The sequence below is a fragment of the Lingula anatina genome, chromosome 3 (assembly GCF_051362555.1).
Source record: "Lingula anatina isolate TDL-2025a chromosome 3, LinAna3.0, whole genome shotgun sequence".
NCBI classification, from domain to species: domain Eukaryota; kingdom Metazoa; phylum Brachiopoda; class Lingulata; order Lingulida; family Lingulidae; genus Lingula; species Lingula anatina.
Genome location: NC_141769.1, coordinates 29903719 through 29921973, shown reverse-complemented (window position 1 = coordinate 29921973; position 18255 = coordinate 29903719). Strand labels below are relative to the sequence as shown.

Sequence of the window (18255 nt, the reverse complement as noted above, 5' to 3'; positions counted from 1 at the left end):
TATCAAAAAGAACAGCCAGCATTTACTTTTCAGTCTTTATTCATAGTATTTTCTGTAAGCTCCTCACATTTTACTAACAGTACTGTACCAACACAAAACAAGATCTCACATAGCAAACTGGCAGGTTACTGATTCAGAAGTAAGTTTTTTTAATTGATGCAATAGATAAATGAAAAATATTTTTTGAAAACCCATTCCTGCTGTCTTTGGTCCGTTACTAGTTGATTATATTTCATGGAGAGTTCATAAATTATATATTCTCTTTGATCTGATGTGATCTATAAAATAAGTGGATGGCTCGTTATTTTTTACCTGTTTTTTTAACCATTACGAGTTTTAAAAATATGGATTCACAGTAAATAACTCAATAATTAAGTGCTACACGATATAACACACAGCCAGCATATATTACAGAATCTACATCATGCAGGTGCCATGGGATCATCTTAATAAATGAGCATTCTACACCCACGAAATGCGTTTTCAGACTAGACAGAAAATTTACTTGAAGTGTCCTCCGACTTTCTTATCAACTGAAGCAACAAAACTTGGAACAAAATCCACTGGCAGTGGTGAACTTTTTATCAACCAAATGCTTTAAATCTTCAAATCCAAGCTATAACAACAAATCAAGCCAACAATTATAATACCTAGAATATCAGGGAATAAACTGAAATGTATTGACTTATCAAATAACCCATGAAGTTTAAAACGTGGCTAGGTAAAATTGATCACACTTGTCCAAGTGACAAATACTAATAACAACTGATGCTGCAAAAGATTTGGAAGGATAGTAAGCTATTTGTTAAACTCTTGTGACCATCAACTCGACTCTGGACTTTGGTTGGTTTAAAAAGACACAGCACATATATATCATATATAACAATCTTACAATGTTTAATCTTGTAAATGTAACACATAATAAAGCCATTAGATATATAAATAGTCAGAACATATACAGGTAGTGAGCAACCTCAGGTGAAGTGGTGGTTTAGAGTATATAATATTCAATTTATATCATATATTTATATATATGTTGGACGGATTCCCTTAGACCCCACAAAAAGTGATCACTGCAGATAAGCAAAATGGGTGCAACAGGCACAATAATATATATGTATATTAATATAAATATAATTCCACTAGTCGTGCTTGTAAATCATAAATACTACAGCGCATTAACAGTTAAATTTAAGCAGTTATGGTTTATATATCTTCTTTTAGTTTCACAGTATATCAGTCAAAATAATAAATGAAGCTTCCACAGAACTTGTTTTTGACATAACTCCTCTTTCAAAGTGAAAATGTTATAACTAATAATCTTTCCTTTGGAAAAGAACCATTTGGTCGCCCTATACTATGTAATTGCAATAGAAAAATACACTCAAAAAAAAAAGAAGAAACACAATGAATATATAGCCATCTATAGATTTAAACCTTACAATCACTTCTTTATGCATTTTAATTCTTTTAAAATAAATAATAAGTAGAATCTGGACAAAAGTCTATTTCACACACTTTGACATCCGCCTGCAACATTGGGCAACTCAACAGTATACTGCACATTTAAACAGTGAACTGTTCTCATGGTCAAAGTTTTTCTCATATTTTGTTAAGTTTCTCAGTAGCCTGCTACCCGAACAAAACACACAAGACATGCATATGTACAATACCAAGTCACAACCGTATTTCACTTCAATACAGACTGTATCAAACGGAACATGTTATACAAGAGGCCTGTATGTTAAAGTTTAGTTTTTCTTGCACTTGGTAAGGAGGAGAAGAGGGGTGGGGGATTGAAATGCAGCCTTATACTGGACAAATAAAACATATTTTAAAGAGCATATAATTCCTGAATAAAGTGCTTATGAAATTATGCCTTGGTTATATTTTGCAGCCTTTTTACAGTTGCATCCAGACTGTTTACATAACTTCAAAACTCGGACACTAGGAGATGACACAACTGTATAATAAGGACTAGCCATTGTGAATATGAAAACTGTCATGAAATTTCTATAAATTCAATGCAGCTTACAAATTATGAAATTATGGAGGAGACACAGTATGTTTAGGTATATAGTTAGGGTAAGTGAAGATTTTCCGAGGGTTAACATTTTACATACAATTTTTGCAACGTTTCAAATGGTTTGCATTTGCTGAAGTTTATGAAAAATACTTCAACATTTTTGTCAACTTTCCATTTGAAGAAAAATATGTAATGTGGCTGATATGTAATATGCCCATGCATAATTAATGCCATATATGGCAAATTTGATTAATTTCAGATCCATACAGAATTTTTTTACACAAAAGTTTTCATATCACAACACACATTTTTTAAAATCACCAGAGAAAAGAAATAAACCAGGAACAGCAATTTACAATATATATCCATACTTTGGCAATCTCTACTTTCACAAGAAAAGTAGCAGGAATCAAGTAAGACAATAGATTGGTCCTATCAAACCTCACCATGTACACATATATATTTTAATACTCAAATATAATAAACACTCTCTATTCTTTATCTGTATCTATCTTGAGATCGTCAGCTTAAACTTCACAAAATATATACTTTTATTATGTCACCTAACTGACTCCTTAACAACCCATTAAAAATCCTTAGATAACGTTACTGCTGTTGTTGCTGCTGCTGTTGAAGAAAACTTGTGTGCATCTTTTTTGCTACTTCATATATATAAGTGATGTCTGGGCGCTGTTCTGGATCTGGGTTGATACACACTGCCACCAAGTTTCTGAGCTGAAAGTGCAAGGTAATATATTATTTCTGCTTTGGAAGACCCTTTTTTTTTTCATTTTTCAGACCAATATTTTTTCATTTTGGTCGTCAGTTTGCACCTTTATCTGTGAATGAATATCTCTTTGATCAAACATTTTATGAAATATAAACACTGCATTATAAGTAACATAACAGTGTACAAATATAATGCACACATGTATAAAATATATGTACATTTGATTAAGTTATTTTCTCAATATAAATATGGTAAATTCATAACCCCACTTAACACTTACTTCTTCTGAATAATGGTCTGATGGGAGAGGGGGATAGTCACATTGCTCAATCTTTTTGCACAAGGAATAAAGATTCATTTTGTCTCCATAGAAAGGAGACTGTAGTGCTGCCATCTGAAACCAAGACAAGACCAACATTACAATACAAGCTGACAGCTTCAGCAATACTATGATTGAAGCTTTAGCTTAACATTCATTGAGTTGGTTTTTATACTTGAACTTACTATTTTAAAATAGAGCACCTTGAATTTCAGCCTTCCTTTTGAATTTAAAAAGTATTATTTGATTAACAACTATTTTCAAGAATTTTTTTCATGACCTGCACCAATATGAGATCACAATAATTTTCACTGATAATAATTTGCCTAAATAACATAGTCTGATGAAAACATTTAGGCATTCCACAGTGTATAAGGGTCCCACAGTAATAGATAAAAGTAATGGACAATTCATAACCAAAAGTGATGCAACTCTGATGTCTTAAAACACTAAGTTGGCCCTCACCTCATACAGCAGACAGCCTAAAGACCAGATGTCTGACTTAAAGTTGTAGCCATTTTCATGTATCCTTTCTGGGGACATGTAGTATGGTGTGCCAACTAAAAAAAGAAGTTTCTTTCTTATCTTAATGATAATTTTTAATTTTTTAATGAGCTCAAAGAAGCATAATATAACTTTCTGACATAGATTTAATGTTATGTATTTTTGCTAAATATAATGGAAAAAAAAAGATGACAAAGGGTACTTTTGCTAAATAAATATTCAAATACTTTTGACCAAGATTTCAACAGTTAGGTTAAATATTATACACTGAGCAAAAATAGAATCTCCCCATGTGATTTATTTATGTATTATGTAATGGGTAAATCCGATTGAGCTGATGTTAATCTGTAGCACACTGAACAACAATTCACTTTGTATGATTTAATATATATTACATAATCCATAATGCTGACAAAATGTTTAAAATTCAAAAATATTCAGAGGGGTGGTTACATATTTGCTCAGTGCTTATCATTCTACTATATATAAAGGTGGGCCTGTAATTACCCAAAGAATGTGCAGCTGTAGTTTTGGAGCTGAAGAACCTGCCCAGGCCCAGGTCCCCTAACTTCACCACTCCCTGTGCAGTGATGAATACATTGGCTGGCTTGATGTCTGAAACAATGAACAATACAAAACATCATAATAAAATCACATAAATAAGATCCAATGCTACTTGGTCAATTCAGCAAGCTTAGCTTCAGTTAAGATGCATGGATTCACTAAGGGAATATCTGATTTTTAAGGGTGTAGGGGCATTTCGTGACAGCAACAAGTCAATTCTTTTATGGTATGCCCCCCCCGCCCCCCCCCCCCCCCCCCACCGTGTAGTCTTTTGAATTATGATATAGACTTAAACTTTTCAACTTCTACACTTACTTGACGTTTACCTCACAAAACTTTCGATCACTACCGTGACCTCCCTTCCTGACAGAATTTTTAATTACTAAAATATTGAGTTAAAGATTACTGAAAAATGAATACAGCCTACTCACCTCTGTGCATGATTCTTTTGGAATGCATGTGCTCCAGAGAACTGCAGATTTGTATGAAATATTTCCAGATTGTCCTCTCTGGGATCAGCCTGTCCTGTTTTTTGAAATGCTGTAAAATCAAGAATATACAACTTATAGTCATTTTCTGAAACTGCCAAACCAGTCATTTATGAATACTGACGGAATCACTAACAAGGTGTCTACATGGAAGAGACCAAAATAGGTGCAACAGAACAAAATGATTGTGTTACTTAGAAAAGATTTTGCAAGTGCCTTAAAGGTACATACGAATCGAGCATCGGTGGAGCGTGGATTCCCAAGTAACACATGTAAACCACTTCTACTAGGTTCTTATATGACTCAAATAAATTCGACATGCCAAGGGATAAACGGAATAGATCACTCGATCAGCCATAAAAGACCTTTAGACTGCTCCTTTCTTTAAATTTTTGGTTGTAAAAATAACCTACTTCTGTGACCTACTTTCCTGCCCCATTGACATACAGCTTAGAATGCCAGCAGAAAAATCTGTTCAAACATCATTTTCGGGTAAAATTTAACAATGCCTTTTGGCAATTCTCTTAGTTATACTACTTGAAACTATATGTTGGCATTGGTTGGTTTTTGTGACAAAAAATTGACTTTGTATGCATCTTTAACAGATTTTATACCCGTCTCATAAAAATCATGGTTATAGCTTTTAATCAGTTTTCACTGCAAATTTGTAAGTGTGGTGCCTTTTATCACGAAAACTGCTTTTTGCAATTTCTTTAGAGTTTCAACAAAAACATAGTGTATTTAAAAATGCTAGCCAACTGAAAAATATTACACTTCGTGTTTTACAGACAGACATTGACAGAATATAGCTTTAAGGCTAAATACACTATATTTAAATGGAGGCACTGAACTAAAAAGATGCCTCTGAACATTGGTACTTAAATCAAAATCTTCTCACTTTGATCATTCTAGATAAATCCCCAGCATCGGCTAACTCTAGGACTATATTCAACTCGTTGTCTTCTATAAACGAAGCCAAATATTTGATCACATTCGGATGATTAAGTTGCTGAAAAGAACAAAAATACAAAATATAATTATCATTCACAGTACATTTCAGGCGCATATTTATCAATAGTTATACACCAGAATGTTGATATATATTTTGGACAAAAAAAAAAAAAAAAAAAAAAAATATATATATATATATATATATATATATATATATATATATATATTCTGAATCTGTCAGCTTAACTTTATTCTTCCACCAAAACAAATGATTTCATGCCTTGGACTTATAATACAAAACATACAATTGTTATAAAATATACTAAACACAACTATACATGTGTTACCAGTACTAAACATAAATTATGTTTCATGTGATAGACAAAACATTTAGCTACTTCTTCAACATTCTTGTCCTAGGAGAGCATTTCCAAGATGACTAAGTTCACTAATATTGTAAACCAATACTGTAAATATACTGGTAGATCGTGTCTAGACAAATCAGTGCACTTATAAACAAGATCAGATCTATCAGGTAAAATATCACAGATAAAAGCACTTTGATTCCTTTTTTGTAAATTTCCCACATGTGTATCAGTATGACCACTGCCTGGTTTTGGAGTATTTTATCTTCAAATAAGTTCTAAATCACTGACAGTCTCAAACCAGGTACTAGTAGTAACGATTGTCTACTAAAAGTACAAGTTTCAAATCTCCATACAAACATGCACAAAAGTAATCTTTTTTTTCAAATGAGCAAATGTCCAAAGGAATACTATAACTCACAAGGAGCAAAGGGCATGTGGTAAAATGGATGTTAAAAATATCAAATTCCAGTCTCATAACAGGTGGACCATGATTTATCATAACACAACCTATTTTGTAAAAAAAACTTTTGAACTTTCCATGGAAATAAAAAATGACCTTTTAACAGATGTGGTGAAGAAACAAGATTCTTCACATGCTTCAGAGTGGAAGAAAAACATTCATCTTCTCAACTTTGTATGTGAAATACATTAAGGCCACTGGCCATATCTGGATATATATCTATAGGATATACAGAGGAGTGTTGAAAAAAAAAATTAATCCTTTTAACTCTGCAAATACAAATGCAAAACTATTAATTCAGGGCAATTTTTAGGCCATAAAGGGTAAGATACCCCCCCCCCCCCAAAAAAAAAAAAAAAAAAAAAAAAAAAAAACAAACACACACTCTCTCTCTCTTTCTCATTGATGGCATACTAGTAAGCCATTGCAGATGATTCCATATACCACAGGACTGAGTGTTTTACATCATGTTGTTCTGGTTGATCATATTCTACTTGAACCATTTTCTATAAACTTAATGACCCTATTAACAATACCTAGCTGATATCTCCTTGGTGATCAAACTTCTTTCAATATTAGGCAGACAGCCATTTTCAATAACACATACTCACCTTTAACAGATCTATTTCTTTGATACAGTCTTGTCTGGCTTTGGCATCCATCATCTCAAATATCTGAATGGATCAATAAAGACATAAACAGCACCGAAATACAATTTTCGCAACCATTTAACTTCCAAGTTATTTTATATACTAATGAACATTGCAACATTAGGTAGCAGGCTTCATTTTTAACATATAGAGAATCAATACAAATTGCTTCAAATCCAACACTTATGATTACAAGTTATTAAATATGTTAAACTGATCTCACCTACATTCTTAGTTTAACAACATTATAATTATAGCTTATTCATATGATAATTATATCAGTTATCTTGAGGGTGAATTTTACCCATGAACTTAAGATAGAGCAGTGATTTACAGTGCAAATAAAAAACAAAACACACATTAATAATACGAGACATAACAATAGTGATACAGCAGTGCAAGCAAGTGCCAGCCAAATCCAATACAACATTTCTCTGGTCCAAATGAAATCAATTGACTACTACTGGGTTTTAATCTAATGAATGATTCAAAATCCTAGTAGGATTATTTATTATGTCATTTTTCACACAAACATAGCAATGAGATTGACTTATTGTCTGAAAATTTCTGAAACAGTTAACTTAGCCATTTGGTAAGGTAACAAGGTCACAAGAAGATTGAATTCCTTCAAAGTTTGAAAAGCCCATGACCGCCTATATTTGTTATATCTTTTTGAGAGAGAATTGCTACAGTTCAAATCCAATTTTTCTCCTAAAAAAAAAAAAAAAAATCTTGTAATAATAAGTATAATAGCTGTCCCAGTTCCCAATATGCTTAGTACAAGGTAGTTCAGAACAAAATCTTTAAAGTTTAACCTATATATAATATATATAATGCTGAACACCAGCTGATATTCAATCTTGTAAAAAGATCATACTGCTATGTGTTATTCATGTTGCTGGTTTGTGATATTGATAAGTAAGCTGTAATCCACATTTCAGTTTTTCATGTTTGGCACAGGTTGATTGTCCAACAATATAAATGACACAACATCTCATTATCAATTACCAATATATATCTGATTTTTATTCCTTTGTATTAAATGCCTAGTGAAACCAAGCTCCTCTGAAACAAGGTACGTACAAATCTTATCCATGTTCCTTAAGTGTCTTTATATGGCTAATTTAGTTTTAAAATGTTCATTTTTTAAAATCCAAATAAGGATATTTTAACTTTAAATAAAAGTAAAGTAATAAAAAAAAGTAAAACAAAATGACTTGTCTAGGAAATACAAGCAAGTGACACAACACCACAGTCTCTTCTAAATATGGAACAAAGAAAAAAGTTCAACTTGAGAAAACATTATGTCAGCTGACTCAACAAGAAATAATGGTCTAAATGATCAAAGCCATCCTTCTAGTCAAACTGTTGTTTTCAGTCTATAATGTCTTAGGTTATTGAATTTCAAGCTCGCTATGCTTTACTATTCAATTCTATTAATGAAAGGGCGAGGCGTGAAACACCAGTGATCAATACATTGATTCAGTCTCTCAGTGCGACTGGAAGCAGTTTAATAAACTTGACATGGCCCAATCGTTCAACACACAATATATTGTAAACTTTCATCTACATAAATGATTGTAAATGGCAAATTGATGCAAAACTTTCTAGGCAATTATTCATTTCATTCTGCAAGCTTCAGAAAAAAAGTTATGATTTATTTACCATGCATGATTTTATCAGTAGAGAACACAGGCTAACCTACATGTCAGGCAATGAATTTTTTCATAAATACACCAAAGAATGAATACAAAACCAAAATGTTTATTAATAATGATTGCAAAATTAAAAAAAAATTTTTGATTAACAAGATCAAATCAAACTGCACGGCAATATTATAAGAATCACAGGAAAACCTATAGCCTTTAGTTTGTTAACTATTGTAAGACCCCCAGTTTTTTTAATGGCAGAGCATGGGTTTTCCTTACCTGCACTTTTTTCAGGGCAATTGCACTGCCATCTGTCTTACATCTTGCCCTCCACACCTCACTAAACTGACCCTTGCCTATCTTTTTGTCAATCTCAAAGCTTGACAGAGTGCAGTACATGTTATTGGGGTCATTGGTGGGGACGGGAAGGTCACACTCCATACTCTCCATGGTGACTACTTCAATTTACAGATCAGAGGTCAAGGTCAAGGTCACAGTGTCAAGGTCAACTTCATGTCATATCATTCCAACACTACTGAGTCTAGGTAGAAATATGTTTCTATCTACTGAACACACCGTACATTACTGACAACCTAAAAAGAGAAAAGACACACACTCAAGAGTTAATATTGATCAGACCAGTAAAAATCAAAACCAATCTATTGTGAACTACTCAAAAGAATGCTGTTGAAAGAAAGCACTTTTTCCATGGGCCACTTGTCAAGAAAGACTGTTTTCTCACATTGTTGAAAGAAAGGAAAGTGCCATAACGAAATGGGCTGAAAATGTCAAACTTCTCAGCATTAAAAAGTGCTTTCTCACATCAGATTATGCTGCTTTTGGCTAAATTTCTAACCTTGAATAATAGGCAATGTTATGTAATTATTAAAACTCCAACCAACTTTCCATACATATTATTTTTTTCACCTATTCAAAAATAAGATGAGCTTGAGCTTGTTTCAAAACACATTGCCCACCTGGTCAAGGTTTTAAGCTCATTCAAAAACAGCTTTCAAAACACACAAAAAAGGGGACCTGCTACTGCCTATGTACAGTCTGGCCTACTGTCAATATACCTGGACTTTTTTCAGTGCAACAGGTATGTTGTTGATTTTATTCACAGCCCTATAAACAACACTGAACTGGCCCCGGCCAACTTTCTTTTCTATTTCAAAGTTGACAAGCCTGCTATAGATGTCATCCTGATGCTGCTGCACCCCTTCATAGACCTCTGTCTCCATTGCCTCCTCAGCCATGGTGAAAATTCTGAAAGTTGTCACTCATTTTGTTATTTCAAAAATTCTTCTTATTTATATTGAAAATCAAAGTTTAATACCCTTGTGGAACTGAAATAAAATCATACCAAATGAAAACAATACAGGGCAAAACTGAAAACATACGATACCTGTAATAAATCTTCATCATACAATTGTTCATTAACAAATCTGACACATTTTACACATTAAAAACATACTCATTCAAGAGTGAATTACTCTTCATAGTGGAAACAAACTTGTCAGTTTGGAATTTTGTAATGAACAAATACCAACAGAGCTGTAGAGAATGGAATTCAATAAAATATATAATCCGCAAAAAAATTAAATCAACTTAATAAATAAATAAATAAATAATCCCTTCAACTGCCACCCCCTCACTCATTCACTTGCTAAGCTTACTGGTCTCAAGCGAAATATAAATCCTTAACACAGCACTGCTATCATAACCAAGAGTTCAATTAAGTTCAATCTGATAACATGCATCATTAACTGCACTTAAAGCTCTAAGTTAAGACTAGAGCAAATTTAGCCAAACTATATTTAATGACATATTTGTTCAAGATTTGGATCTATCTGTCACGCTGTTGGCTTAAAAATAATCAAAATCGCTATCCTGATAAAACACAGGTGACATAAGATGCCTGGGAATTTTGATTACGATTTACATTGACAGATTTGACGCCAAAGCTGAATGATTGAATCAATTATAATATTGATGATTCATTTTGCAATGCCGCACTCAGTAGTTCGTAGCTGTGCATACCAACAAGGTACTATGATTTTATTCTTTCTGTTTTTATCGAGTATCACACCACTTATACAGCCAAAATGTCGCCGCTTAGATTTAATTTACTCACAGTCTATCAGAATCACAACACACAGTCATCGATATGATTGATGGCAGACAGACCGTCGGCGACTGTCTTGATTTTTTTGCCCAACCTACTTACGTGACAGTCAAGTACAATCTTGCGCAAGGAATGATGTACTGCACGTTAAATCCAAGTGCAACGTTTGGCGTTGCCCTCCTCAAACTTATTTTACAGGCCTGGCCTTTCAAAAGTTCAGCCCAAAAGATTTTCTCTGAACTTGTTTCACCTCCGCTTCCTCTAGATGCCAAGCAACTTATCCCAGCATGCAATGCTTGTCATTAGTAAAATTTGGACTTCCGGTTTATATTTCCTTGGGCGGAACGAAAACGAGTTGTTACCATTAATGTAAAAGATAGATTACATTGATTACATTAAGGAAATTAAATTAAGCTGATGTACATTTCTGTCTTTTTTGCATCTCCTTTTGGCATATCTGATTCATGCAGGTTATCCTCATTTCGCGACAACCAAGGAGTGATGTAACTCCTTACACCACCTAAGCTAGTTTATGATGTTTTGGAGGTTTATTTGGGTTGAAAGAGGTTAACAGAAACCATTCATAGGTCCCTGTTAATGAAATACCAATAAACTTTATTATGATTGATAAATAAAAAACATGCTAAGAATCTGCTACACTTCAAAAATTAGGTGCAGGTGCACTAGGGTGAGAGAAAAACTGACATTCTTTCAACGTATTCTGAATCATTAATTTCAAAAATTGATCCAAATTAAATAAGTAAATAAAATGAAAATATGGACCCTTTTTCATTCATGCAGTGGCAAAATTGCACTTTATTTGTAGCTTGTTTTCAGCAAAAAGATCATGTAGATACTTATACATGTACTGAGTAGCAACACTCAAACTAGAATTCCTGATGGAATTATACACAAATATACATACAAGCAAAAAAACATGTAACTTGTTTTTATGGTGTGAATGTTAAAAACAATGCAGACAATGACTTCAAAGCCAGACTAATACATTTTAATACAATATTTATTGTTCATTTAGTACAAAAAATGTAATAATAAGCTACGGGTGTTGACTTCTGCTCAATTCTCATCTAGAATAATATAGATGCTTTCTCTGAAATTCTTTTAAAAATTCAAATTTCACAAGGCTTCGTACTGCATTTAATTAAGGAAATGTGCCCCAGTCCTAACATTTACTGTCAAGCATTTTTCATTGAAAGACTTCACACTGCACTGTAAAGCAGTACTTAATCATCTGCGTGTTCATTTTTTTCACCGACACATCATTCAAATACATAGATCTCCAAACTTCTGAAGTTATAAAACTTGTCACATGGTTACTCTTCTGTAGGTGTTGCACACATGCAAGGTATTTGATACATGAATGTTATGGAAGTAAAGCTCTTTCCCTTAAGAGACCTCCATAGGCTCAGAGACAATCTGAGTGTCCAGTATTTCCAACTCGAGAGGCTTCACTTCACTGGTCAAGACTGCTGTAGTGCCTGGCTTGTACTTGTATGACCCTTGTCTGAAAATAATCAGCCAAAAATTTTGTTCAATTCATGAACCATGAAGTCGACGTTATAACTAACTAAACTGAGCCTAAGTGTGAGACCCAGTGTATTCTTTTTTTAATGATTCCTATCCTAATAAACTGCCCCTGAATCATTTCTTTCTGCAATTAAAATTGCAATATAGCTAATGTACCAAATTCTGAGAAAAATCCTTGTTCATTCAACAAACAATTATATTTTCTGGTGTAAAAAATGACAAATTTCATTTTATATTCAAACCATCCAAGTCGATTAATTAACAAATAACTGTCAACCTACCTCTTTCCCTTGAGATTAGCTTCATCATAAGGTCTGATATAATCCACCTTGTCTTTGGTGATAATACACAAATCCACATTACTGCCAGAGCCCAAATCATTAAAAATACCTGCAGCTATAGCATCCCGCACTAATTTCATTCCTTCTTCTTTCTGGAATACCAAGGCAGAATAGCCAATGATGACTTTTGTTAAGTTAAGGTGGGTGCATGAATGTTGAAGACAAGTCATACACTTTTGCTATCTTGCTGAGGAGAAAACAACAGCTGGATGACAGAACAGAAAATCTGCCTCTGACTGTATATTATTATCATCATGGTTTCAAGTGTGTTCTATTGTTTATTTGTGAGGCTAAAATCAAACAGTGTTGAAATTTTGAAAATGCAGTGAAACAAGTTATATACATCAAAGAAAAATGGAAAAATCTAAGAGTTAAATCAATTAACTAAAAAATATATATTTGCAATTATACATGTATTTGTTTTCTTTTGGACCTCAGCGAATTCCTATCTACTTACCTCCATATCAGGCTTGTATCTTGATTCAAATACTGACATAGCAGCCAAGGACCCAGATCCTGAAAAAGTGGGTAAAAAATTGATGTCAAATCCAATTCATATAGAAAAATAAAAAATCTTTAACAGGGTCAAAACACGGTAACGGTGCCATGGGTGTCAAATTTTTTTTTGTCTCATTGAAATTTAAAATTTTTACATTTTTGTAGAAAACAAATCAAATTTTCAGATAATGTAAGTTTCATTGATATACTCCCAGTACTTTTTCTGTGAGCCACTGGGAAACAAAAATGAAAAAAAAAAATTGTCTCTGACGGGACACATGGTCATATTGGCCTGAGTCAGATATTAGGTTGTTTTTTCAAGTTTTTATCAACCAAATATGTTAAACTAATCAGAAGTAATAGTTTAACATAGAAAACTGCCACATATCACTTATTTTGAGTAAAAAATTATTTAGCACAAGGAGTGGTGTGTCCCGTCAGAGACATTTGACTTCGAAAAGTTTTCATATTTTCCACATCTGGTAGGTTGTATAAATGAAACTTAAAATCCTCTTTTAAATAATGATAAGTAATGATTATAGCTAAAAATTACAAACTTAAAACAATTTACAGTGAATTTATTGCCACATTTTATCGTTGTCTCTGACGGGACATTTTCTGTTCCTGACGGGACATTTTCTGACAGATGTGAAACACAAGGTTTTACATCTTCAATTGAATCAATTAAAGTGTTCTGGTGTGTTACATTTCTTGTTTTTCTTTTGCAACTGATCATTACTGGGTAATTCATTAACCATTACTGATTATTAGCTAGGTTGACTGTCAGTGATTAGGTGTTGACATGTGCCGTCAGAGATCATGTCAGAGCACTAGAACTGTGAGCAGGTCATTATGTTCACTGCATGTGCATGATTTAGAACAGAGTCTGAAGGAGACCTCCAGCTCCAACCATGTGTTGTGGTATCTGATGATCTGCACCATAACAAACAGGCTGTCTTCACTTGTAATAAGGCCATTCTCGAAGACCTCCAACACCAGCAATCATTCAGCAAAGTCCATTACTGGTCAGACGGAGCCCAGCCCCCAGTCAATTCAAAAGTTGGTTTTTACTGTCTATACATGGTACTATCATGAAACAGATTTTGGTATGGAAGCGCAGTGGTTCTTTTTATACCACTGCCCATGGCAAAGAACCAGTGGATGGGATCGTAGGGAAAATGAAATGACAGGTTTGGAGAGCAGTGCTCCAGAGAAAAATGGTTGTAGATACACCTTATCAATTCTATTTGGCTGGCAAAGAATTATGCCCCAATGTCAACATAATGTACCTGTCTGCAGAAGATATTGTAGCAGCTACCGCACCCATCAGCAGTCGCTGGGAAAACTGTCCATCTGTTCCAGGAATTCAACACTTCCAACAGCTTCAGTCTCAGCCCTAGCCCCATGGACATGTTCTTGTGTCAACCAATTCTTTGTACCAGCAACCCTCTTAATATGCTAAACTTATTCATATGACTGGGGACTTTGATTTGCCTGCACATTCGCACTATGACAATGTCGGTCAAGGCACAGCTCAGTCTCACCAGGGAGATTTTGTCATTTCGGAGTTTGCTGCCAGGAAAGGAGTAAAACAATTCTTAGGTTAGGTCACCCATGACACTGAAGATGGCGAAGTGGAAGTCAGTTTCTTACGTACTGAAGGTTCTGGCAAAAGAAACTTTGTGTACCCTGCCACAGAAAACAAAGCATGGATTCCCATAAAAGATGCAAAGGAAGTCCTTCCAATGTCTAGCATAGACACTCGTGGACTTTACTTGTTTCCATCACCTGTTAATGTGACTGGTTGAAAAAATCTCTAAAGTGCAGAAAAGATATGTGTTCTAAGACTAATTGAAAAACAGGATTTATCATGTGAACTATCATGGAAAATGTTGATTGATATTGAGAAATAGGAGTAATGGACAGTGGATTATGTGAAAATTATACTGTGCCTTATCGCTGTGTCATGATAATTAATTAATATTCTAAACATATTGCATCTGGTGATTTTTCTAATGTACAGAAATGCTATTTTGCAATAACCATCAAGTAAGATTCATTAGATACAAATGTGTGACTTTTTAAACCTTTTTTCTAAGATTTTTCATTAGTGCCCAAAAGTGTCCCGTCAGAGACGTCCCGTCAGAGACAGTGACTTTTTACACTTAACAGCCCATGCTGCCAAGGAAAGTAAACAAAACTGGCCTGTTTGTGCATTAATTGCTTCCCAAGACTTGTACCTTGCAATATGAATCACAAAAGTCTTGATTAAATGAAATTTCAAAGAGAATTTTGCATTGGAGTTTTAGTAAAAAAATACAGGGGTCAAAAATGTCCCGTCAGAGACAGACCTTCAAGTGATTGTCATTCCCACATTAATTTCAATACAAATTAGCTGCTTGTTTTACATAATCCTTTATGGTCCAGCTAAATAAAAATGTATTTAAAAGTAACCATGTGGATCGTTTACCAACTGTAATTTTTAAAATTGTCTCTAAAATGTCCCGTCAGAGACATTTCAAATACCGTGTTTTGACCCAACACGACAATAGCAAAAAGGTTATGCCTTTGGTCCATAGATTGACAAATTGGTTTGTGACACACAATGACATACTTTGCCACTTACAAAAAATTGCAAAGACATAAGTTCAGACCAACAAAATCCTCTGATCTGTTTCCTTTTACAAGTCATAGTCTGCATTAAATCAAATCTCTAAGTTATCACCTATAATTCTGTTTCATATTAATCAATATCATAACAACAGAATGGTTGCCCTACCCATGGTTACATATGGCAGCTTATCCGTGGAACCATGAGGGTAGACACTGTAGAGGTGGGGCCCTGTGGGATCCACCCCGCCCAGAACTAATGCTGCACTGATATAACCTTGATACCTAAAACCACACACAACAGCACCATAAATACTATTAATACATATATAGCTGATGGCTAGAAAGCCAAAACGACAATACAATGTGTGTGTGCGCATGTGTGTGTTTACGTGTTCATGTGTAATAATGTAGAAAATAATGACCCCATAAGAGGGTCTTATATCCATGACTTAATGTTCTATGATTTTATCAACATAACATAAGTAAGCAGGACTATCAGACTGAGAATGGACTTGATAGCAGAGATAAAAAGTCGTCATTGAAAAAAATAAAAATTAGAAAAAGCAAGCACCCAAGACAACAGCTACGGAGGCCAGAAGAACATACATACATACAACACTGAAATATCTACAATTATGGGTAAACAGGAAGTACTTTCATCACTGTTATAATAAATGCTATGCACATTTATGACCATTATTCAACAGCTTTTGATCAATTTTCAAAATCAGCACCACTGTAGGTGATTGTGGGTACGTATACAAAGAGTAAATATTACTTTTACGTTTTATTTGACATTTTATTTGTTTTTACATTCTGACAAGCCTGCATGGATAGGATTTCAGCACAATCTCTTTTTCTGCCTACCTCCACAACATCTGCTTCAGCATCCTGTTGGCTGTACACACGCGGGGCACTCTCCCGGTGTTCAGTCTGTGGAGTTCAAGGTTAGACGAGATCATCTGAGTGGTCATCTCTGTGTCTGCTGCTGTCCCTGCCCCACAACAGCTAGAATATATATCATAATGAATTACTTATGATCTTCAATTAATGCTATATCATCAATTTAATAACATTTACTAAGAGATCAAAATCCATGTGCTTAATCTAATACCATGCTCCTGCATTTGAATTAAAACATTTTAATGAATTCATTATTCATCATATTCATATGAAAAATTCATGCATTTCCAGATACTGAAACTAACGTGATTATAATTTCTTCAATACCTGACGAGTCCTACTATGTAAAATATAATTTGGAATGCTTTTAAGCTTAAAAGCATGAAGAACTATTTACAATGTACTATAATTAAACATATTTAGCATCACTACTTTGGAGTTTAATTTCATCATGATGACTTACTATATATTTGGAGCTATGAAATGTATTTTGGAACAATTTTTATCTGCAACAATGGTGTCTTCTGTAGCTCTTGTGTCAGCTCCTAAAATTACACCATCCTGTAAAGAAATTTATAAAATAAATAACATAAAATAAGCAAATATTTGCACACTATATACATAGTTTTATTTTTATTTTTTCTCTAATTTCATTAACAAAAAACTTTTTTAAAATATTTATTGCTTTTCTAGTACTAACATGATAAAAACTTCTGTTCTTTTAACAACAAATCAGGTAAAATATGACATTGAAAGAAGATGCACAATGCAATAATGGTAAAGCACAGAAATCACCAACACTTGACCAAAACAGTTTCTGACAAACACAAACACACAAGAGAATGCCAATGCACAAACCTTAAATATTATTCCACAGATAGTTGTTCCAGTTTTGTATGCAGTTGGAGCCTTCATACCTTTCTGTGCAAGCAAAGCATTTCTAGAAAAAAAAAATGTGTGACTGATCGTTCCACAAAGATTTGTATTCACCAATTTCACAAAAGCACACTTTTGTTGGTTAATGACAATGCTTGTCACAAAAATTCCATCCTCATCGTGGATGCTTGAGAGTTGTAAGGTGACAGTTTCAAACACAGTATCACTAAGTTTCGTTACTACATTATTATTAGTTACTACATTATTATTAGCAATTTTTCGAGATTTTGCATATCATTGTGTGGCCACAAGTAAATAGATCTTATTTAAATGTGACAACAATAAATCCTTAAATGTGAGGCATTTTTTCGATTCCAAATATATTGACCGACAGGCTAGTGTCAGTGCAGGTAACACTATGTGTCTCACCTTTTGCAATTTTCAAAGGAAAAGCCTCCTCTTGGAGGATCCACAGCAAGTGCGGCCATGATTTGGTTTATTGTGTAAAGCTGCGCATGAGACTGCGCAGGAAATAGTAGCTTCGGCCTCCGAATTTTTTCTTTACAAAACAACGGATTTCTCATCCGGAGAAACATTTATTATTCCAACAATAAATTTATTTAACTTGATAAGTATTTTTAT

At 33.8% G+C, this 18255-nt stretch overlaps 2 protein-coding genes across 4 annotated transcripts; both read right to left on the bottom strand.

Annotated features, from left to right (window-relative positions):
• Positions 1-21: 21 nt before the first annotated feature.
• LOC106175288 (serine/threonine-protein kinase Nek7) lies at positions 22-11138 on the bottom strand. 3 transcript variants are annotated; one of them, XM_013557209.2, is made up of 9 exons: positions 10937-11138; positions 9786-9975; positions 7022-7084; positions 5530-5640; positions 4575-4683; positions 4087-4194; positions 3541-3635; positions 3037-3150; positions 22-2761 (listed from the first exon to the last, which is right to left on the bottom strand). In XM_013557209.2, exons 2-9 carry the CDS (start codon positions 9963-9965, stop codon positions 2633-2635), a joined length of 909 nt encoding a protein of 302 aa, XP_013412663.1. In that variant the 5' UTR covers positions 9966-9975; positions 10937-11138; the 3' UTR covers positions 22-2632. The 3 variants fall into 3 exon arrangements, with proteins under 3 accessions (XP_013412663.1, XP_013412664.1, XP_013412665.1); XM_013557210.2 differs by lacking the exon at positions 9786-9975 and adding an exon at positions 8989-9302 and having other exon boundaries at positions 10937-11136; XM_013557211.2 differs by lacking the exon at positions 10937-11138 and adding an exon at positions 8989-9302 and having other exon boundaries at positions 9786-9951.
• A 699-nt stretch (positions 11139-11837) lies between these two features.
• LOC106175296 (proteasome subunit beta type-7) lies at positions 11838-18215 on the bottom strand. Its single transcript, XM_013557238.2, has 8 exons — positions 18043-18215; positions 17596-17677; positions 17201-17298; positions 16702-16842; positions 16001-16116; positions 13181-13239; positions 12664-12815; positions 11838-12359 (listed from the first exon to the last, which is right to left on the bottom strand). The coding sequence occupies exons 1-8, from the start codon at positions 18207-18209 to the stop codon at positions 12242-12244; spliced, it is 933 nt and encodes a 310-aa protein (XP_013412692.2). The 5' UTR covers positions 18210-18215; the 3' UTR covers positions 11838-12241.
• Between the last annotated feature and the right edge of the window lie 40 nt (positions 18216-18255).

What these genes read in the sequence shown, in the direction of transcription:
- LOC106175288 (XM_013557209.2), bottom strand. Translation starts at nt 9,965, where the DNA reads ATGGCTGAGGAGGCAATGGAGACAGAGGTCTATGAAGGGGTGCAGCAG. An exon ending in CAAAAGAATCATGCACAGAG is followed by an intron (nt 4,195 to 4,574) that starts GTGAGTAGGCTG and finishes TCATTGTTTCAG; the next exon opens with ACATCAAGCCAGCCAATGTA. An exon ending in TACAGCTGCACATTCTTTGG is followed by an intron (nt 3,636 to 4,086) that starts GTAATTACAGGC and finishes TTCTTTTTTTAG; the next exon opens with TTGGCACACCATACTACATG.
- LOC106175296 (XM_013557238.2), bottom strand. Translation starts at nt 18,209, where the DNA reads ATGTTTCTCCGGATGAGAAATCCGTTGTTTTGTAAAGAAAAAATTCGG. An exon ending in CTGAAGCAGATGTTGTGGAG is followed by an intron (nt 16,117 to 16,701) that starts GTAGGCAGAAAA and finishes GTGTGGTTTTAG; the next exon opens with GTATCAAGGTTATATCAGTG. An exon ending in GATACAAGCCTGATATGGAG is followed by an intron (nt 12,816 to 13,180) that starts GTAAGTAGATAG and finishes TTGGTATTCCAG; the next exon opens with AAAGAAGAAGGAATGAAATT.